The sequence below is a fragment of the Pongo abelii genome, chromosome 1 (assembly GCF_028885655.2).
Source record: "Pongo abelii isolate AG06213 chromosome 1, NHGRI_mPonAbe1-v2.0_pri, whole genome shotgun sequence".
Classification (NCBI taxonomy): domain Eukaryota; kingdom Metazoa; phylum Chordata; class Mammalia; order Primates; family Hominidae; genus Pongo; species Pongo abelii.
Window position 1 is genome coordinate 182,389,945 of NC_071985.2, and position 24,386 is coordinate 182,414,330.

The window sequence follows — 24,386 nt, forward strand, 5'->3', positions numbered from 1 at the left end:
CCTGTGACTGCACCACTGAACTCCAGCCCAGGTGACAGAGTGAGACCCTGTCTCCAAAAAAAAAAAAAAAAACAAACAAAAACAAAAAAAAAAGAAAATAAGATGGAGAAGGGTTGGAGACTTAAATCATCTATAAACATTTCTGACTTTTTTAGAAAGTGGGTTTGAAATATATAGGGCAGTTGGCTGTGCATGGTGGCTAATGCCAGTAATCCTTGTGCATTGGGAGACTGAGGCAGGTGGATTGTATGAGGCCAGTAGCTCAAGACCAGCCTAGGTAATAGTGAGACTCCATTTCTACGAAAAGTAAAAAAATTAGCTGGGTTTGGTGGTGCTCGCCTGTAGTCCTAGCTACTTGGGAGCTGAGGTGGGAGGATCACTTGAGTTCAGGAGTTCAGTATTATAGTGAGCTGTGATCACACTACTATACTCTAGGCTAGGTGACAGAGTGAGACTCTGTCTCAAAACAAACAATAAATTAAAAACATATAGCAAATATTAAAATTATGAAGTGTTGGTGGAGGATATACCAGGGTATGGGATGGTTTTATTTTTATGTTTAAGAAATTAGTTTTAAGACAGAATAAAGAAAATAATAAACAATAGACTTTCAAATGGTCTGGTAGACTGAAGACCCTCTTTAATACTAAATAAAATCAGCCAGTAGAATAAAGTAGTAACAACAACAAAAATACTAAATATGATCAAGCTAGAAAGCAAAAATAGACAATTGTCAGGTACTAGAACCAAAAAGGGAAATCAGTGTCATTGCAATGGTTTTATCAGAACATCCCAGACTAAGCCCCAAATTTTGGGTCTCACATACCCTGCATCATTTCTACAGTTGCTTTCAGCAACTGGCCCTCTCAACTGGATGTAGATACTAGGGGCTGAAGACTGGTCTTATGCCTGGAGATGAGATATAAGACCTCTGTTCTCTAGCAGTGATGCAGGGTATGTGAGACCCAAAATTTAGGGCTTAGCCTGGGAGGTTTCTTGGCTTTGCACAGAAAAGAATTCAAGAATGAGTCAGTAGTGAAACACAGCAACTTTATTAAACTCAACACCGCCCCCTTGCGGAGCAGGGCTAACCTATAGGCAGTGTGCCGAGAGCCCTTGTGGGCTGTTAGCTAGTAATTTACACCCACTTTTAATTACATGCAAATTAAGGCACAGGTTTTTCAGAAATCCCTAGAAAAGGAGTGGTAACTTCTGAGTTGTGGCATTTGTAAAGCATCATGGTGTTGGTCGGAGTATCTTATGCTAATAAACAATGAGTGTCACTAGAGGTTGCTTTTGGCGCCATCTGCAGGTTCTGGCCATTTTCTTAAGTTTGTCTTGCCCAGATGGGGAAGTAAGTGCTGCTGGTCTCTTGTCATACAAGGAAGGAGCTATAAAAGCCTGGCGTGTACATTTCAAATAATGTCTAGTAAAATTTTACCTGAAGATTCAGGAAAGCAGTAAAAAAGGTGACCATTTACCCAGGGTCATAGGGGAAAAAGGCATCGTTAGCCTCAAAAAGTGAGAACTACAGGCATACCTCAACGATGTTTTAGGCTCAGTTCCCGACCAATGCAATAAAGTAGATATCTGAATAAAGTGAGTCACTAATTTTTTGGTTTCCCAGTGCATCTAAGTTATGTTTACACTATTATGTAGCCCATTAAGTGTGCAGTAGCATTATGTCTTAAAAAAAAAAGCATGTACCTTAAATTTAAAATACTTTATTGTTAAAAAAAAGTGCTAATTATCACCTGAGCCTTCAGCAAGTATTAATCTTTTTGCTGGTGAAGGGTCTTGCCTCAACATTGATAGCTGCTGACTGATCAGGATAGTGGTTGCTGAAAGTTGGGGTGGCTCTGGCAATTTCTTAAAATAAGGCAACAATTACATTTGCTGCATTGGTTGGCCTTCTTTCATGAGAGGTTTCTCTGTAGCGTGCAGTGCTGTTTGATAGCAATTTTTTTTTTTTTTTTGAGATGGAGTTTTGCTCTTGTCGCCCAGGCTGGAGTGCAGTGGTGCAATTTCGGCTCACTGCAACTCCGCCTCCCGGGTTCAAGCGATTCTCCTGCCTCAGCCTCTTGAGTAGCTAGGATTACAGGCGCCCACCACCACACCCGGCTACTTTTTTTTGTATTTTTAGTAGAGATAGGGTTTCGCCATGTTGGGCAGGCTGGTCTCGAACTCCTGACCTCAGGTGTTCTGCCTGCCTTGGCCTCCCAAAGTGCTGGGATTATAGGCATGAGCCACCGCGCCCGGCCTGTTTGATAGCATTTTACACAAACTAGAGCTTCTTTCAAAATTGGAGTCAATCCTCTCAAACCCTACTGCTGCTTTATCAGTTAAGGTTATGTCACAGTCTAAATCCTTTGTTTACATTTCAACAATGTTCACAGCATCTACATCAGGAGTAGATTTTCATCTCAAGAAACCCCTTTCTTGCTCATCCATAAGAAGCAACTTCATATCTATTCAGGTTTTATCATAAGATTGCAGCAATTCATGCATATCTTCACACTCCACTTCTAATTCTAGTTATCTTGCTGTCTTCACCATATCTGCAGTTCCTCTGCTGAAGTCTTGAATCCCTCAAAATTATCCATGAGGGTTAGAATCAACTTCTCCCAAACTCTTGTTGATATTTTGACCTCTTCCCATGAATTATGAATGGCATCTAGAATGGTGAATCCTTTCCAGAAGGTTTGCAGTGTACTTTGCCCAGATCCATAAGAGGAATCACTATCTACAGCAGCTATTATAGCTTATGAAATGTATTTTCTTTTTTTTTTTTTTGAGATGGAGTCTGGCTCTGTCGCCCAGGCTGGAGTGCAGTGGCGCTATCTCGGCTCACTGCAAGCTCCACCTCCCAGGTTCACGCCATTCTCCTGCCTCAGCCTCCTGAGTAGCTGGGACTACAGGCGCCCGCCACTATGCCCAGCTAATTTTTTGTGTTTTTAGTAGAGACGGGGTTTCACCGTGTTAGCCAGGATGGTCTCGATCTCCTGACCTCGTGATCCGCCCACCTCGTTTTTCTAAATAACAAGACTTGAAATTCAAAAATAGTCCTTGACCCATGAGCTACAGAATGGATGTTGTGTTAGCAGCCAGAAAAACAACTTTGATCTCTTTGTACATGTCCATCTGAGCTCTTGAGTAACCAAGTGCATTGTCAGTGAATAGTAATAGTTTGAAAGGAATCTGTTTTTCTAAGCAGTAGGTCCCAGAAGCTGGGTTAAAATATTCAGTAACCCATATGGTAAAGAGATGTGCTGTCACTCAGGCTTTGTTGTTCCATTTAGAGAGCACAGGCAGAATAGATTTAGCATAATTCTGAAGAGACCTAGGATTTTCAGAATGGTCAATAAGCATTGGCTTCAGTTGAAAGTCACCATCTGCATTAGCCCCTAATGAGAGAGTCAGCATGCCCTTTGAAGCTTTGAAGCCAGGCATTGACTTCTCTTTTGCTGTGATGATGTCTTCTTCCCATAGAAGGCTGTTTTATCCACATAGACTGTTACTACTGCTGTTTAGTGTAAGCATCTTCATCAATTAGCTAGGTCCTGAATAAAACTTACTACAGCTTCTACATCAGCACTTGCTGCTTCACCTTGCATTTTCATGTTGTGGAGATGACTTCCTTCCTTGAACTTCATGAGCCAAGCTCTGCAAGCTTCAAACTTTTCTTCTGCGTGTCCTCACCTATGTCTTAGAATGTAAGCAAGTTAGGTCCTTGTTCTGCATTAGGTTTTGGCTTAAGCAAAAGTTTCGACTGGTTTAATCTTCTATTCAGACCACTAAAACTTTCTCTATCTTAGTAGTAAGGCTGTTCTGCTTTCTTATTATTTGTATATTCACTAGAGTAACACTTAATTTCCCTCAAGAACTTTTCCTTTGCATTCACAATTTGGCTATTTGGTGCAAAAAAACCTCACTTTAAGCTTATCTCAACTTTCAACACTTCTTTCTCATTAAGCTTAATCATTTTAAGCTTTTGATTTAAAATGAGAAACATGACTTGAACACTTAGAGGCTATTGTTGGATTATTAATTGGCCTTGTTTCAATATTGTGTCTGAGAGAATAGGGACTCCCAAGGAGGAGAGAGATGGGGAACTGGCAGGTCAGTGGAGCAGTCAGGACACATACAACATTTATTGATGAAGTTCATTGTCTTGTGGGCATGGTTTGTGGTGCCTCAAAACAATTAAAATAGTAACATCAAAGATCATAGATTACCATAATATATATAATAATAGTGAAAAAGTTTGAAACATTGCAAGAATTACCAAAATGTGACACAGAAACATGCAATTAGCATGTACTATTGGAAAAATGGTTCTGATAGACTTGCTTGATGCAGGGATGCCATAAACCTATAATTTTTCCTTTTTTGTTTTTGAGATGGAGTCTTGCCCTGTCGCCCAGGCTGGAGTGCAGTGGCGCAATCTCGGCTCTCTGCAACTGGTGCCTCCCGGGTTCAAGTGATTCTCCTGCATCAGCCTTTCAAGTATCTGGGACTACAGGCACATGCTGCCACGCTCAGCTAATTTTTTGTATTTTAGTAGAGACGGGATTTCACTGTGTTGCCCAGGCTGGTCTCGAACTCTTGAGCTCAGGCAGTCAGTCTGCCTTGGTCTCCCAAAGTGCTAGGATTATAGGCGTGAGCCAATGTGCCCGGCCCCTTCAATTTTTAAAAAATGCAATATCTTCACAGTGCTGTAGAGTGTAATAAAATGTGTTTGCTTATACAAAATTCTGTCAAATGATTAAGATTGAATTCATGCAAATTAAAACTGGTCTAGAACTAATGAAGTCCATAAAGTTCAGCCAATGCATGTACAGGAAACACTTTATAAGGATACCATCATAATGCATGGTATGAAAATAAATCTTTCTGAAGATGAACTCAGTTGTTAGATGTTATATACCACAGGAGAAGCCACAGTCACATTCAGCAGATGCCAAAATCATAGAACTAACAACCTGAAACTGAACAACCTGCTCCTGAATGACTACTGGGTACATAACGAAATGAAGGCAGAAATAAAGATGTTCTTTGAAACCAATGAGAACAAAGACACAACATACCAGAATCTCTGGGACACATTCAAAGCAGTGTGTAGAGGGAAATTTGTAGCACTAAATGCCCACAAGAGAAAGGAGAAAAGATCCAAAACTGACTCCCTAACATCACAATTAAAAGAACTAGAAAAGCAAGAGCAAACACATTCAAAAGCTAGCAGAAGGCAAGAAATAACTAAAATCAGAGCAGAAATGAAGGAAATAGAGACACAAAAAACCCTTCAAAAAATTAATGAATCCAGGAGCTAGTTTATTGAAAGGATCAACAAAATTGATAGACTGCTAGCAAGACTAATAAAGAAGAAAAGAGAGAAGAATCAAATAGATGCAATAAAAAATGATAAAGGGGATATCACCACCAATCCCACAGAAATACAAACTACCATCAGAGAATACTACAAACACCTCTACACAAATAAACTAGAAAATCTAGAAGAAATGGATAAATTCCTCGACACATACACCCTCCCAAGACTAAACCAGGAAGAAGTTGAATCTCTGAATAGACCAATAACAGGCTCTGAAATTGTGGCAATAATCAATAGCTTACCAACCAAAAAGAGTCCAGGACCAGACGGATTCACAGCCGAATTCTACCAGAGGTACAAGGAGGAACTGGTACTATTCCTTCTGAAACTATTCCAATCAATAGAAAAAGAGGGAATCCTCCCTAACTCATTTGATGAGGCCAGCATCATCCTGATACCAAAGCCGGGCAGAGACACAACCAAAAAAGAGAATTTTAGACCAATATCCTTGATGAACATTGATGCAAAAATCCTCGATAAAATACTGGGAAACTGAATCCAGCAGCACATCAACAAGCTTATCCACCATGATCAAGTGGGCTTCATCCCAGGGATGCAAGACTGGTTCAATATATGCAAATCAATAAATGTAATCCAGCATATAAACAGAACCAAAGACAAAAACCATATGATTATCTCAATAGATGCAGAAAAGGCCTTTGACAAAATTCAACAACCCTTCATGCTAAACACTCTCAAGAAATTAGGTATTGATGGGACGTATCTCAAAATAATAAGAGCTATCTATGATAAACTCAGCCAATATCATACTGAATGGGCAAAAACTGGAAGCATTCCCTTTGAAAACTGGCACAAGACAGGGATGCCCTCTCTCACCACTCCTATTCAACATAGTGTTGGATGTTCTGGCCAGGGCAATTAGGCAGGAGAAGGAAATAAAGGGTATTGAATTAGGAAAAGAGGAAGTCAAATTGTCCCTGTTTGCAGACGACATGATTGTATATCTAGAAAACCCCATTGTCTCAGCCCAAAATCTCCTTAAGCTGATAAGCAACTTCAGCAAAGTCTCAGGATACAAAATCAATGTACAAAAATCACAAGCATTCTTATACACCAATAACAGACAAACAGCCAAATCATGAGTAAACTCCCATTCACAATTGCTTCAAAGAGAATAAAATACTTAGGAATCCAACTTACAAGGGACGTGAAGGACCTCTTCAAGGAGAACTACAAACCACTGCTCAAGGAAATAAAAGAGGATACAAACAAATGGAAGAACATTCCATGTTCATGGATAGGAAGAATCAATATCGTGAAAATGGCCATACTGCCCAAGGTAATTTATAGATTCAATGCCATCCCCATCAAGCTACCAATGACTTTCTTCACAGAATTGGAAAAAACTACTTTCAAGTTCATATGGAACCAAAAAGGAGCCCGCATCGCCAAGTCAATCCTAAGCCGAAAGAACAAAGCTGGAGGCATCACACTACCTGACTTCAAACTATACTACAAGGCTACAGTAACCAGAACAGCATGGTACTGGTACCAAAACAGAGATATAGACCAGTGGAACAGAACAGAGCCCTCAGAAATAACGCCGCTTATCTACAACTATCTGATCTTTGACAAACCTGAGAAAAACAAGAAATGGGGAAAGGAGTCCCTATTTAATAAATGGTGCAGGGAAAACTGGCTAGTCATATGTAGAAAGCTGAAACTGGATCCCTTCCTTACACCTTATACAAAAATTAATTCAAGATGGATTAAAGACTTAAACGTTAGACCTAAAACCATCAAAACCCTAGAAGAAAACCTAGGCATTACCATTCAGGACTTAGGCATAGGCAAGGACTTCATGTCTAAAACACCAAAAGCAATGGCAACAAAAGCCAAAATAGACAAATGGGATCTCATTAAAGAGCTTCTGCACAGCAAAAGAAACTACCATCAGAGTGAACAGGCAACCTACAAAATGGGAGAAAATTTTCGCAACCTACTCATCTGACAAAGGGCTAATATCCAGAATCTACAATGAACTCAAACAAATTTACAAGAAAAAAACAACCCCATCAAAAAGTGGGCAAAGGACATGAACAGACACTTCTCAAAAGAAGACATTTATGCAGCCAAAAGACACATGAAAAAATGTTCACCATCACTGGCCATCAGAGAAATGCAAATCAAAACCACAATGAGATACCATCTCACACCAGTTAGAATGGCAATCATTAAAAAGTCAGGAAACAACAGGTGCTGGAGAGGATGTGGAGAAATAGGAACACTTTTACACTGTTGGTGGGACTGTAAACTAGTTCAACCCTTGTGGAAGTCAGTGTGGCGATTCCTCAGGGATCTAGAACTAGAAATGCCATTTGACCCAGCCATCCCATTACTGGGTATATACCCAAAGGACTATAAATCATGCTGCTATAAAGACACATGCACATGTATGTTTATTGCGGCACTATTCACAATAGCAAAGACTTGGAACCAACCCGAATGTCCAACAATGATAGACTGGATTAAGAAAATATGGCACATATACACCATGGAATAGTATGCAGCCATAAAAAATGATGAGTTCATGTCTTTTGTAGAGATATGGATAAAATTGGAAATCATCATTCTCGGTAAACTATCGCAAGGACAAAAAACCAAACACTGCATGTTCTCACTCATAGATGGGAATTGAACAGTGAGAACACATGGACACAGGAAGGGGAACATCACACTCTGGGGACTGTTGTGGGGTGGGGGGAGCGGGGAGGGATAGCATTAGGAGATATACCTAATGCTAAATGACGAGTTAATGGGTGCAGCACACCAGCATGGCACACGTATACATATGTAACTAACCTGCACATTGTGCACATGTACCCTAAAACTTAAAGTATAATAAATAAAAAAAGAACTAACAACTCGAGAACTGGTAACAAAGAGACTTTAAGGTAATATGTAAAACTGTAGAGAATAGAACTCGTAAGCCAGAAATAGTGAAAAAATAGAATAGATTGGATTTTATAAAGAATCTAAAAGTACATCCTCAAAGAAAAAACTCTATAATAGGTAAATTGGAAAACTATAGGTTTAAAAAAATGGTATAGAAGATAAAGTGAATCATCACTATAGAAATTTGTATAGAAAATTTAAAAGATGACATGGTGGCTAGAATGAGATGCACCTCCATGGCAAGTAGGAGCTCTGAAAGAGCAGAATTGATTATGTAGGAGAGATAATATTCAAATGAATAAAAGTTGAGAATGTCTTAAATTTATTAAAATATGCAACAACAAACACCATGTCATATACTTAACTCATAATGACAAAATAAAAAATAAGCACTAAAGCCACCAGAGAATGGGATGATTAGAAAACAAGTAGGAGTGTGGCAGACTCAAGCCCAATCATAATAATTACATGAAATATAAGTACTTTAAATACTTTAATATAGAGGCAGATGTTGTTGTAGTGGTTAAAAACAAGACCCTACTATAGTCTGTCTAAAAGAAATGTCCTATATAAGTAAAGCCACAGTTAAAAAATATGGAAAATTATATACTATGAAACTATTATTGAAAAGCTAGATGATAATATTAATACCAGACTAAGTAGACTTGAGTACAAGGCATATTACCAAAGATAAAAGAAACATAATTGCAGGAGAATCAATTTTTCAAGAAAGTGGCACTTCAAATTTGTGTACACTCATTATCAAGCAAAAATTGGCAAAACTGAAGGCAGATTTAGACAAATCCACAAGTACAAATGGAGATTTTCACAGTTCTCTCTCAGTAATTAATAGAACAGGTAGGTAGAATCAGTAAAGATACAGATAATTTGAACAGTACTATCAATAACTAGATTTAATTGACATTCATACAGTTAAATGGCAATTCCACACGATAACAGATAGAATACACATTTATGTGCATATGAAACATTTAGCAATGCAGATTATTAGGCTGTTAAGTCTTCATAAATTTCCAAGGATGGAAATCATACAGATAAAGTTCTCCATCCACAGTGGAATTAAATTAGAAATCAACAGCAAAAAGATGTTTGGAAAACTGTATGTGTTTAGGAATTAAGTAACGTTCTTCCAAATACAACACATGGGCCAAAAAACAGATCATGAGGAAAACATTAGAAAAAATTTTGAACTGAATGATAATGAACATACATATAAAAATTTGTGAGACGTAGCTACAGCACTTCCTAGAGGTAAATTTACAGCTATAAATGCTTACATTAGAAGGGAAGAAGGGATTAAAATCATTACTCTATACTTCCACCGTAAGAAGCTGGAAAAGCAACTTAAGCCAAATAAGTGGAAAGAAGGAAATAAAGGTGAATCTAGAAATGAGTGAAATAAAAAATAGAGAAAATAGTGAAAGCAAATACTAGTACTTTCTTTTTTACATTTTTTATTTTATCTTTTTTAAAAATTTCAGTAGTTTTTGGGGAACAGGTGGTGTTTGATTACAATGATAAGTTCTTTAGTGGTGATTTCTGAGATTTTGGTGCTCCCATCACCCAAGCACTGTGCACTGTACCCAATGTGTAGTCTTTTATCCCTCACCCGACTCCCACCCTTCCCCTCAAGTCCCCAAAGTCCCTTGTATCATTCTTATGCCTTTGCATCCTCATAGCTTAGCTCCCACTTATAAGTGAGAACATACAATGTTCGGTTTTCCATTCCTGAGTTACTTCACTTAGAATGATGGTCTTCAACTCCTTCTAGGTTGCTGCGAATGCCATTATTTTGTTTCTTTTTATGGCTGAGTAGTATTCCATGGGATATATATACCACACTTTCTTTATTCACTCATTGATTGATGGGAAGTTAGGCTGGTTCCATATTTTTGTAATTACAAATTGTGCTGCTATAAACGTGTGTGCAAGAGTCTTTTTCATATAATGACTTCTTTTCCTCTGGGTAGGTACCCAGGAATGGGATTGCTGGATAAAATGATGGATCTACTTTTAGTTCTTTAAGGAATCTCCATATTGTTTTTCATTGTGGTGTACTAGTTTACATTCCCACCAGCAGTGTAAAAGTGTTCTATTTTCACCACATCCACACCAACATCTATAATTTTTTAAGATTTTGATTAAGGCCATTCTTGCAAGAGTAAGGTGGTATCGCATTGTGGTTTTGATATGCATTTGCCTGATCATTAGTGATGTCGAGCATTTTTTCATGTTTTTTTGCCATTTGTATATCTTCTTTTGAGAATTGTCTATTCATGTCCCTAGCCCAGTTTTTAATAGGATTGTTTGTTTTTTTCTTGCTGATTTGAGTTCCTTGTAGATTCAAGATATCAGTTCTTTGTTGGATGCATAATTTGCCAAGATTTTCTCCCACTCTGTGGGTTGTCTGTTTACGCTGCTGATTGTTTCTTTTCCTGTGCAGATGCTTTTGAGTTAAGTTTCATCTATTTATCTTGGATTTTGTTGCATTTGGTTTTGTGTTCTTGGTCATGAAGTCTTTGCCTAAGCCAATGTCGAGAATAGTTTTTCCAGTGTTATCTTCTTGAATTGTATGGTTTCAGGTTTTAGATTTAAGTCTTTGATCCATGTTGTGTTGAGTTTTTATAAGGTGAGAGATGAGGATCCAGTTTCATTCCTCTGCATCTGGCTAGCCAGTTATCCCAGGATCATTTGTTGAATAGGGTGTTCTTTCCCCACTTTATGTTTTTGTTTGCTTTGTTGAAGATGGGTTGGCCATAAGTATTTTGCTTTATTTCTGTTCTGTATTCTGTTGCATTGGTCTATATGCCTATTTTTATACCAGTACCATGATGTTTTGGTGACCATAGCCTTGTAATATAGTTTGAAGTTGGGTAATGTGATGCCTCCAGATTTGTCTTTTTGTTTAGTCTTATTTTAGCTATATGGTCACTTTTTTGGTTTCATATGAATTTTAGGATTGTTTTCTCTAGTTCTGTGAAGAATGATGATGTTATTTTGATGGCAGTTGCATTGAAGTTGCAGATTGCTTTTGGCAGTATGGTCATCTTCCCAGTATTAATTCTACCCATCCATGATCATGGAATGTGTCCATTTGTGTCATCTATGATTTCTTTCAGCAGTGTTTTGTAGTTTCTCTTCTGGAGGTCTTTCATCTCCTTGGTTAAGTATATTCCTAAGGTTTTTTGTTTTTTGTTTTGCAGCTATTTTAAAAGGGATTGAGTTCTCGGTTTGATTCTCAGCTTGATTGCTGTTGGTGTATAGCAGTGCTACTGATTTGTGTATTTGATTTTGTATCCTGAAACTAACACTGAATTCATTTATCATATCTAGGAGCTTTTTGGATGAGTCTTGAGTGTTTCCTAGGTATACAGTTATATCATCGGCAAACATCAACAGTTTGACTTTGTCTTTACTGATTTGGATGTGCTTTATTTCTTTCTCTTGTCTGATTGCTCTGGCTAGGACTTCCAGTACTATGTTGAATAGAAGTGGTGAAAATGGGCATCCTTATCTTGTTCCAGTTCTCAGGGGGAATGCTTTCAGCTTTTGCCGGAACTTCAGTATAATGTCGGCTGTGGGTTTGTCATTACCTTAAGGTATGTCCTTTCTATGCTGATTTTGCTGAGGGTTTTAATCGCAGAGGGATGCTGGATTTTCTCAATTGCTTTTCCTGCATCTATTGAGATTATCATGTGATTTTTGTTTTTAATTTTGTTTATGTGGTGTATCACATTTATTGACTTGTGTATATTAAACCATCCTGGCATCCCTGGTATGAAACTCACTTGATCATGGTGGATTCTCATTTTGATATGCAGTTGGATTTGGTTAGTATCAGTTGTAATATCTCCCCTTTCATTTGTAATTGAGCTTAGTTGGATCTTTTCTTTTGCTTAATCTCGGTAATGGTCTGTGAATTGTGTTCATCTTTTCAAAGAACCAGCTTTTTGTTTCATTTATCTTTTGTATTTTTGTTTGTTTCAATTTCATTTAGTTCTGCTCTGATCTTGGTTGTTTATTTTTTTCTGCTGGGTTTGGGTTTGTTTTCTTCTTGTTTATCTAGTTTCTTGAGGTATGACTTTAGATTGTCCATTTGTGCTCTTTGAGACTTTTTGATCTAGGCATTTAATGGTATGAACTTTCCTCTTAGTACCACTTTTGCTGTATCCCAGAGGTTTTGATAGGTTGTGTCATTATTATTGTTAAGTTCAAAGAATTTTTTAGTTTCCATTTTGATTTCATTGTTGACCCAAAGATCATTCAGGAGCGGATTATTTAATTTCCATGTATTTGCATGGTTTCGAGGGCTTTTTTTGGAGTAGATTTCCAATTTTATTCCACTGTGGTCTGACGGAATACTTGATATAATTTTGATTTTCTTAAATTGATTGGAACTCATTTTATGGCCTACCATATGGCCTATCTTGGAGAATGTTCCATGTACTGATGAATAGAATGTGTATTCTGCAGTTGTTGGGTAGAATGTTCTGTAAATGTCTGTTAAGTCCATTTGTTCTAGGGTATAGTTTAAGTCCATTGTTTCTTTGTTGACTTTTTGTCTAGTGCTGTCAGTGGAATATTGAAGTCTCCCGCTATTACTGTGTTGCCATCATCTCATTTCCTAGAGCTTTTATAAATGGGAGCTCCAGTGTTTGGTGTATATATATTTAGCATTGTAATATTTTCCTGTTGTACTAGTCCCTTTATCATTATATAATGTCCCTTTTTGTCTTTTTTAACTGTTGTTGCTTTAAAGTTTGTTTTTTTCTCATGTAAGAATAGCTACTCTTGCTTGCTTTTGGTGTCCATTTGCCTGGAATATCTTTCCCCTTTACCTTAAGTTTATGTGAGTCTTTATGTGTTAGGTGAGTCTCTTGAAGACAGCAGATATTTGGTTGGTGAATTCTTATCCATTCTCCCATTCTGTATCTTTTAAGTGGAGCATTTAGGCCATTTACGTTCGATGTTAGTATTAAGATGTGAGGTGCAGTTACTCTATTGTGCTAACAAATACTAGATCTTGTTCCTCTATCTGACTGTGTTTGTGTACCCATTAACTATCCCATCTTTATTCTCCTCTGCCCACTGCCCTTGCCAGTTGCTCGTTACCATCATTCTACTCTCTATCCAGTGTTCTCTATTTTGGACACTTTATTCCTCTGATTTCTTTTAGCTTTTTGTTCGTGATATTTTAGCTCTATAAGTATGTTTAAGATGATGATTGATAGACTTTGTCTACTGAGTCAGATGTCTGTTTTTCCTCTGTACAGCTTCTGTTAATTTCTCTCTTGAATGGGCCACATACTTTGTTGCTTCTCTGCATACTTTACATATATTTAAATGGACATTTAAAACATGCAGTATTGATAACTCTGGAAGTTAGATTGGTTCTCATTCTCATGTTTTTTTTTTTCCGTTGCTTTCTATGGGTTGCAGTTGTTTGTTTAATGACTTCTAAACTATTTTTGTAACTTTGTTTTCTTTGTCACAAATGGTTCCTGTCAGTCTATTGGTCCATCATAACAAAATACAATAGTCTGGTTGGCTTCAACAAAAGACATTTATCTCCTTGTAGTTCTGAAAGCTGATTGTGTGTCATCAGGGTACCAGAGTGGTCAGTTTCTGGTGAGGGCTCTCTTTCTGACTTGCAGATGGCTGCTGTCTTGCTGTGTTCTCACCTGATGGGGTGGTGAGGGAGACAGAAATTTTTTTTTTAATTATTTAGTTTTCCTTTCTAGTCTTTCAAGCTCAAAACAAGTTCTTTGGTATCTCTTCTTACAAGGGCATTAATCTTTTTTTTAAATAACTTTTTATTTTTATGGACTTAGGAGTACAAGTGCAGTTATGTTACATGGATATATTGTGTAGTGGTAAAGTTTGGGCTTTTAGTGTACCTATCACCTGAATAGTGTACATTGTACCCAATAAGTAGCATTTTTGTCCCTTACTACCTCCTGCCCTGCCACATTTTGGAGTCTCCAGTGTCTGTCATTCTACTCTGTCTGTATGTTTATGTGTATCCATTGTTTAACTCTCACAAGTAAGAACATACGGTTTTTGACTTTCTGTTTCGGGGTCATTTCACTAAGGATAATGGCCTCCAGATTCATCCATGTTAGGGCACTAATCCTATCATGAAGGTTCTACCTTCATAACCTCATCTAATCCTAGTTACCTCTCAAAGACCTCATCTCCAAATACCATCATAGTGGATTTTAGGATGTCACCATAGGAGGATACAGATATTCAATCCATAGCAGTCTCTTGTTTTTAATCTGTGGTCTACTAGTGTTTTGTTTTTCAACTTTTGTTTTAGATTCAGGGAGTACAGATAGAAGTTGTATTACCTATATATATTATGTGATGCTTGAAGTATAAGTGAGAAAATGTGGTGTGTTGTTTTTTCTTTCTGCATTAATTCGCTTAGGATTATGGGTTCCAGCTTAATCCATGTTGCTGCAAAGGACATGATGTAGTTCTCTTGATGGCTGCATAGTATTCCACAGTGTATACATGCCACATTTTCTTTATCCAGTCCACTGTTGATGGGCACATGGGTTGATTCCATGTCTTTGCTATTGTGAATAGCGCTGCGATTAACGTGTGAGTGCATTTGTCTTTTTGGTACAATGAATTTTTTTTTTTAATATATACATAGGGATTGCTGAGTTAAATGCTGTTTTAAGTTGAGAAATCTACAAACTGCTTTTGTAGTAGCTGCACTAAGTTGTATTCCCACCAACAGTGTATAAATATTCCCTTTATATCTGCGGCCTCACTAGCATCTGTTTTTCAAAAAATATATTTTAATAATAGTCACTTTGACTGGTGTGAGATGGTATGTCATTGTAGTTTTGATTTGCATTTCCCTGTGATTGGTGATGTGGAACATTTTTTCATGTTTGTTGGCCATGTGTATGTCTTCTCTTGAGAAGTGTCTGTTCATGTCCTTTGCCCATTTTTTGATGGGGTTACTTGTCTTTTGCTTGTTGATTTAAGTTGCTTATAGATTCTGGATATTAGATCTTGTCAGATGTGTAGTTTGTGAATATTTTATCCTATTCTGTAGGTTGTCTGTTTACTCTGTTGATAGTTTCTTTTGCTGTGCAGAAGCTCTTTAGTTTAATTAGGTCCAACTTGTGAATTTTGGTTTTGGTTGCAGTTGATTTTGATAACTTAGTAGTAAATTCTTTGCCAAGATTGATGTCCAGAATGACATTTCTTAGGTTTTCTTCTAGATTCTTATAGTTTGAGGTCTTACATTTAAATCTTTAATTCATCCTGAGTTAATTTTTGTATATGGTGAAAAGTAGGGGTCTAGTGTCATTCTTCTGTACATGGGTAGCCAGCTATCCCAGCACTGTTTATTCAATAGGCAGTCCTTTCCCCATTGCTTATTTTTGTAGGCTTTGTTGAAGATCAAATGGCTGTAGGTGTGCAAGCAGCTTTATTGCTGGGTTCTCTATTCTGTTCCATGAGTATTTATGTCTGTTTTTGTATCGATTCCATGCTGTTTTGATTATTGTATCCTTACAGTATAGTTTGAAGTTGGATAATGTGATGCCTCCAGCTTTGTTCTTTTTGCTTAGGATTACTTTGGCTATTTGGGCTCTGTTTTGATTCCATATGAATTTTAGTTTTTTCTAGTTTGTGACAAATAACATTGGTAGTTTGATAGGAATAGCATTGAATCTCTGGATTGCATTGGGCAGTGTGGCCATTTTAATGATAATGATTCTTCCAACCTGTGAGCATGGAATGTTTTTTATTTGTGTTGTCTCTGATTTCTTTCAGCAGTGTTTTGTAGTTCTCCTTGTAGAGATCTTTCATCTCCTTGGTTAACCATATTCCTAGGTATTTCATTTTCTTTGTGGCTATTGTAAATGGGATTATATTCTTGATTTGGCTTTCAGCTGGAGTGTTATTGGTGTGTAGAAATGCTACTGATTTTTGTACATCGATTTTTGTGTCTTGAAACTTTACTAAAGTTGTTTATCGGTTCCAGGATCCTTTTTGCAGTCTTTAGGGTTTTCTAGATACAGAATCATATTATTTATGAAGCGAGATAGTTTGACTTCTTCTTTTCCTATTTAGATAGCTTTTATTTCTTTCTCTTGGTTGATTGCTCTGGCCAACACTTCCAGTACTACGTTGAATATAAGTGGTGAGAGTGGACATCCTTGCCTTGTTTCAGTTCTCAAGAGGAATGCTTTCAGTTTTTGTCCATTCAGTATATTAGGTGTGAGTTAGGCTCTTACTGTTTTGTGATATGTTCCTTTTATGCCTACTTTCTTGACGGGTTTCATTGTAAAGGGATGTTGGGTTTTATTGAAAGCTTTTTCTGCATGTATTGAGATGATTGTGTGGTTTTTGCTTTTAATTCTGTTTATGTGGTGAATCATATGTCAAACCAACCTTGTATCCCAAGAATGAAATATACTCAATTGTGGTTAATTTACTTTTTGATGTGCTGTTGGATTTGGTTTGGTGACCTGAGAATAAAATGCCTACACTGCCTTGAGCTGGGTCACCAGAGAATGGTTGACTTTATTAATGTGCCCAGCTTAAAAATGGCATCCTGCTAGTTAATATTTGCTTAGTCTGGTCACAAGTATGTCCTCATATATTTTTTTCGAGAACAGCACCAGAAATATGATTTCATATATGTAGTTAATTTTTTCTTAGTATTTATGTTAAAAGGGTAAAAAGAAATGTGCGAAATTAATTTTAACATGTTTTATTTAAGCTAGTATGTCAAAAATTTCCATTTCAACATGTATTCAGAGGAAAAATTATTAATGAGATAGCTTACATTTTTAATTTTAGTGCCAAGTCTTACCTGGTGTGTATTTCGTACTTATAGCACATCTTAACTCAGTTGAGCCACATTTCAAGGACTCACTAGCCACATGTGTCTAGCAGCTACCAGAGAGCGGGCTGGTAGTGGCTATCAGACAGCACAGATCTAGAAGTTTTATAGTTTTAGATTTTAGTTTAGGTCTAGGTCTGTTATGTATTTTGAGTTAGTTTTTATATAAAGTGCAAGGTATGGGTTGAAATTCATTTGTTTTACATGTGGTTGCCCATCAGAATCTTTGACTAAAAGTTGTTCTTGATAATTAGAGATTATCCTGGGTATCAAAGCTCAAAATTTAAATATACTTTCTTTTGCTGCTTTATTTTCTTTTTTTCAGAGCAATGTAAATTTACTTTGTAATTAACGATGTTCACACCATAGATGTAAAATGCTTAGAAGTGTTAAACTTTTAGTGTTTTGGCTTTATTCGTATACCTATTTGAATTTAAATTACATATTATGCTATTTATATTTTTAAGTCTGATTTACCTCCCTATTTCTAAAATTATATGTAAAATGCTTATTTACTTTCTTTCCAGGCATGTACTGGCATTGAAAACATTGATGAAGCTATTACATTGCTTGAACAAAATAATTGGGACTTAGTGGTAAGTACTTTTTTCTTTCTCTGACGAGTAATCAAATTTTATGAATTCTTGAATGTCTTTATTTTTTATAGATGGGTTCAGTATACTGTAGCTCATCTATAACTCTAAGCTGAGTTAATAAAGCCTAAATGACATGTCTTTAATATGAAGTTTATATTTAGCTCAGTATTAAGTTATTATGAATGCTTAGATAATTTAAATGACTTTTAAAGTTGTTCTCTTATTTCACTGTGTGTTATGGTTCATCTTCCCATGTAGTATTTTGGTGGAGATGCTTGGAAGGAGAGAAGAGTCAGAGTTGTCTGTCTGAATAACATATTTGATGTTTCCTTCTCACTTCTGGGGCCTTCACTGATAATTAATCTTTTCTAAAGCTGTTAAAGTAGTTGCATTCTGCTATGGTTTTCCTTAGAAACTTCGGGCAGTATATTATAGAGGTGGCTTAGTTTTTTCTTTTTTGGCAATAATCAAAAAGCAAGGCACAGCATAGCACTAAACATTCACCTATTACAAAGCAAACCAAAAATGGATTGTATAATGGCATTGGAGCAGTATTGGTTGTGTCAGGATGACACAGATGTCTCTTAATGCCTTAGAAATGCTAAAAAAAAAAGTTTAAATTATAATTTTGAAGAAGTGCTAATTTTCAAAAGTCAAAACTTAAGATGTGTACTTACAGAAGTGAGTTTAGATAGGTAGATATATGCACACATATGTTATGTGGACTTACATAATTAACTCTTGGTGTCTGTGTGCTTTATGTAGACTTAATACTTTTTTAAACTCAAAATATGAAAAGCTTTTCTTTTCAGATTAAAAGTAATGATGCTAATGTAATGAAATAAGATGAAAAATTTACAAAGAAAATATTAATGATCTTTAATCCCATCACTTAGGTAATAATTGTTTCACATTTTTAAGGTATATTATTCCAGATTATCTTCTATAATTATGTGATTAAATTTAAAAAATATACAAGTGAGATTGTTTTATACCTTCTGTTCTGTAATCTGCATTTTTCACTTAATTGTGGCTGTTCATCATTCTTTTTAATGTTTGCATAGTATTTCGTAGTGTCACTGTAACATAATTAACCAACTAGTCCTATGCTGTTGGGTATTTAAGATTTTTGTGGCATTTTGCTATTATGAACATTACTGTAGAGAACATTCCTGCATATACATGTTACATATTTAACCTATTTTTTTCAGAAGAAGTTGAATCAATTCAATTCGTAATTGAATTTCTGAGTCAAATTACATGCATATTTTTGGAGTTTTGAATACTTTTAACCAAATGGACTTCTAGATTGGTTTTACTAATTTAAAATTCTACCAACTATGTATATTTTTGATATTTCCATTTCATTAAACCAATGCTTCCTTATCTTTTTTGTGTTTTGGTACTTGTCAAAATTTAGAAATATTTGTATAGCTTGACTCTAAATTCATGCTTTTAACCATTGTTGTTATACTCCAACAAAGCATGATATAGGTGACAGCTCCATGATTGCCATGTAGAGAAAGGGAGAAAGAGCAGTGGCTTAATTGAAATGATGCTCCCAAGTTTCTTGAGTCTTCTTTTGCAATAACAAATGCTTTGCTTTATTTAATTGTATATTTTGGGAGTGTCTATTAGAGAGGCTGATGGAAATTATTGGGGTGGTTAAAAATTCCTCCAAGCCCCTCTTGCATGGTACTTGTAAGAGGGATATGGAATAGAGGAAGGGGTGATGGTGGGCTGGGAGTACAAGTCTTTAATGGAGGAATTACCAGTTTTGGGGATGAATGTATGTTCTTTCCTTATCTGCTTCCTATTGGTTCATGTCCATTAATTTTGAAGGTTAAAACACTTACTGGTAGTGAATATTTTATCAGTACAGCCTATGCAGAATATTGTAAAAGGAGAATTTTCCCAGATAATGTTGAATAATTGAATGGTAAGGTACTCTTCCACTATTTCTGAGTTATTTTATTTTGGAGAATATTCTGACAACACTTGGGGTTAAAACACTGGTGTTATATTTGTGCAGAAATGCAATCATACACTGTATCAGGCCCAAGCAAAAACATCAGGCTATCTTTCAGAACCTTAACTTTTGGCTTTCTTTTGAGATATATCTATCTCCTAGCTGGCTTTTCTTCACAAATAATTCACTTTTATTCACAGTAAAGATTTATTGTGCTTTGTAACTATCTTGCTGTTTACATTTTATCATTTATCCTGTTTTCATGCAGCATTCACTTTGTTGTTTTTTAAAAATCAAACAAATATTTTGAATAATCCATCACTAGTTTAAACTTTTCAGTAGCATCATGGAACTTTATGTGATGTCCTCTATATTTTGCCTGTGCGTTATATTTTGTGTTTCTAAATTATGACTATCACTGATCTGCATTTTCTGGGATTTACAGAACAGTTTGCATTAATTGAGTTTTAACCTCGGACATGTCTGTATTTTATATTTCCTGCACATATCACTTGGACCTCTCCTCCAGTGTTTTTGTGCACATTTTTGCTTGGGAAATGTAAAGGAATCTGAGTTAGGCACTACAATCTGGAATTGTGGTGAACTTAAAAAAAAATCTAATAAAAAAACACATTCAGCGAGCACTGAGTGCTTACAGTGCATCCAGATTTTTGCTAGCTACAGTGGGGGCTTAAAAAATATAACAAGATGTAGTCACTAACTTTGAGAATTGTGCTGAAAAATCAATAAGACAGATGGTCTCTGATCCGTGTGTATTACACAGGTCAAATAATCCTTATCCGAAATGCTTGGGACCAAAAGAATGTCCAGATTTTGGATTTTTTCAGATTTTGGTATATTTACATTATACTGTTGAATATTAGTATCGCTAATCCAAAAATCTAAAATCCAAAATGTTCCGTTGAGCATTTCCTTTCAAACATCATCCAAAATGTTCCATCGAGCATTTCCTGTCAAACATCATCCAAAATGTTCCATCAAGCATTTCCTTTTGAACATCATGTTGGCACTCAAAAGATTTAGGATTTTGGAGCACTTTGGATTTTGGATTTTTGGATTAGGGATGCTCAAAGTAACTTCCTAAGAAAACGGTGATTGCAAATATTTTAGCTGTTTTGTAGATCTAAACACACTGATAACAGCTATTCTATATGAAAATAGAGCCCAATCCTAGGAGTTCTGATTATTAGTCACTTTCCCAGACTTGGCACATTATTTTTGTTATGTGGGCTGCTGTCTGCAAAAGAGGTATTCCAAACTCTATGTTTTAAGTACTCTACAGTTGGCTCTACTTATTTTGGGGTAACTGCAGGTTAGATTATATACATCAAAATTCTGAAAACAAAGTAACATGTACTAATACTTTTAGGAAATGTCTCAGCCTACTGTTTTACTTGACAGGAACCCTGTAGGTCTCTCCCAAGGTTATCTCCCTCTAACTGTTACCATTTTTCACATTGTCCTGCGCTTAGAGTTAAGAGAAGATGAATGTCATTACAGCTGAGATTCCTCCCTTGAGATGAGTATTTTCCATTTATATCCAGAACTGTAAGTACATAAGGAAGAACTAGTGACAGTGAGTTAGAATTTTTACCAAAGGACTGTCTTTTTCCGTGGAAGTGTGCTACATGAACATTATAAATTCTAATCTGGGCCCCAGAATTGGCCCACGTCTCACTTTCTGTTTTCACTATGGAAGAATTTGGGCCAGGGGAGAATAAAAATCTATATGGCTTGTGTAATTTTGACGAATCAAAATGTTAGCTATAGTGGTAAACACACTGCATTAATTGAATGAAGAGCCCTGGCTTTTCAGACCTCTTAGTATTTATTGAGTATGGCCTTGGCTAAGTTACTTCTCTCTAACTTCTGAATTCCTCATATAAAATAAAGGGTTTGTACCCTAGATTATACTCAAGCTTCCATGATATATGAAGTATTTCTGAAGGATCTATTATGTCCTAATTTTTTGTTAAAATTCCATGAATAGCATTCAATTATAAATAGTAGTACAGATTTTTAATAGATCTTCATAAGTTTGAAACATTTGTATACATACCATTAAAAATTATTTTGACAACTTTATAGTGTAGATGATGGCAGGAGAAGATGCTCTGCCAGTTATTTTACACACGGTCTCTAGATATGAAACTCCTTCAATAAATTAAAATTTCCAGTAATCTCTAGCAGATCCAGGGAAAGATATCTGACATATACTTGATAACCCAATGTTAAGTGAAATAAAGTGAAAGTAAACATTAACCTAGCCATACTACGTTTTAAGTACTTGATACTCTTAGGAAATGATTTTTGAACTTTGCACTCAATTTCTACTGTAGTTTGCTGCCTGTGCTGACGTTGCTGTTTTGCTGAAGAAAGACTCTATTCAGAGTGCTTATATTTGTCTTTAACTACATGTTTCAACCTACAAGAGTGAAACAAATCTGCATATGTGCTTCTATATTGTCATTGAATTTTTAGTAATTCGAGTAACAATAATCCTCGAAGATAATTTTTTACTAATAGAAGCTTATAGTACAGTCATGTACACTGAAGAGTCAAAACTAAGGAAAATTTTACTGCACATAATCTGCCTCATTTTAAGATCCATTGAGGTACTTTGAGAAATTTCCTCCAATTTTCACTTTTGAAGGAACATATCTTAATGTTTGCCCTAAAATTTCATGTAACAGTTTCTTCCACTACTCTGCTCAGGATGTGGCTGTAGAGGTCCTCAAATGTGCACTGCTTTTCTACTTTATACAGTGTTAGAACACCTGCAGTTTTATGAATGAATAGACTAACCATTGATAATAATGAGTCTCTGTTCTCATCTGAAAGCAGCCAAGCATTGAGCACTGCTCTTCATCAGTGGCCATCAGACACTGGTTTATATTTGCACAGATGCTTGCTACAACAAAAGATAAGTTACTGTGAAAGAATAGCTCATCATATCAATTTCTGCTTCTTTGCTACGGCCCATTATTTACAAAATTTTTCAATTTCTCTGTTTTTAACCTGACAACCATTTCATCTTCTATTGTCTCTTCTTTAATTGAGGGTTTATTTTGTGTTAGGCATCATGTCCAGTGATACACTTACATTATTTCACTTAATCCTCACAGCAGTCCCCAAAAGTAAATAGGTAAATTTTAGTTTTATTATACAGATGAGAAACTGAGGGCTAATGAAGTTAAGTAAACTGTCCAAGCTCACATAGCTGTTAAGGGGTAAAGTTTTGAACCCAGGCCTGTCAGTTCATGAGAAATTGTCATAGCGGTAAACCACATTTTAAGATTACTTATCACATTTTCCCTACCTAGTATGCTTTTCTTCTCTGTACTAGCTTTTTTCTTCCTACCACTTACAAATAATGTCATATTGAGGTTTGGCTGTAATCACATAGTGGTGCTTTATTCTAAATATGTTTCTGCTTTGTTTTCAAATAGATTCTCAGTTCTAGAGGAAGGGAATTGTGTTTCTTATTAATTTTGTCTGTGACATATAGTAATTGCCTAAAGAATACTTGACTGATTGAGTTATTAGCAAGCTTACTTTTAGGTCTGTTCTTTCTCTATTGTTTGGATATTTGAACGTCTTTGCTGTTAAGACTTCTGACTCTTGCTGATATTACTTTTCCTTGTCTGGCAAACATAAGGTTTGAGGAAAGAGCGGGATAACCCAGACACCCAAGGAATAAGAAAGGGCTAGTTTTGATATCTAACTAGTAAAATTACATGATTTCTACCTATTGTGGCTGTTTTGAGAAATACTTTTCATGAATCTTTTCTTTGCATTGTTTTTCTAAGCATGTCATACAAATCTTTTTTTCTTTCCTGTTTATATTTGGTTGTGCCATTCTACTATAAGGAAAGCTCATTATATAGCCTAATCTATTTGAAAGTTTTTATCAGTTCTGATTCTCAGGAGAAAACTTGGGGTGATAAAACACTGCTAAACTGTAATTAAATAGGTATGAAAGAATTTTTTTTTTTTTTTTACCTTTCCGAGGAAAATCTCAGTTTTTAGAAACATCAAATTTTCAGTTCACTAAACTCACGTTGGTTTACCTGATCAAATTGAAACCTTTTGAGGTTCATAATTTTTCTTGATGGCAATTTTACCTTCTGCTTATTTTTACATTGGATCTTGCTCTACCTGTTATATCACTTTTCCTATAAATATAATCTAGTTCTAGAATTACTTTATTGCATGAAAGAAACATCTGTTTTATAAAATCTATGGTAGACAACAGTTCAGAGGCTTTAGGACCCACTAAAAATGTGTTGTGTTAATCATCTAGCAGAACATGCTGGTGCCCATGGTTGAATGCAATTTGGAAATGTGGCTAATATGTACTGTTTTTTGATATCTAGTAGTACTTATGTAAATTAACAGTATAAATATATGTTTTAGAAAATAAACTAAATGAAGTAGGGATTCAGCTCACAGCGGGAAAACCAATTTAGAGGCTTTATGCTAATTCTGAAAGAAGTAGCATATGCTACTTATGACTTGGATATTTAAAAGAAAATAAATTTAGACTCGGTGCAGTGGCTCACGCCTATAGGCCCAGCACTTTGGGAAGCCAATGCGAGTGGG

At 36.0% G+C, this 24,386-nt stretch overlaps 1 protein-coding gene across 1 annotated transcript in view; it reads left to right on the top strand.

Annotated features, from left to right (window-relative positions):
* The window catches only part of FAF1 (Fas associated factor 1), a 534,212-nt gene that overhangs the window by 89,120 nt on the left and 420,706 nt on the right, over window positions 1-24,386 (top strand). Inside the window, exon 2 of the mRNA XM_002810838.5 lies at window positions 17,726-17,794. Coding sequence (XP_002810884.1) covers window positions 17,726-17,794 — 69 coding nt within the window. The remainder of the gene's footprint in view (window positions 1-17,725; window positions 17,795-24,386) is intronic.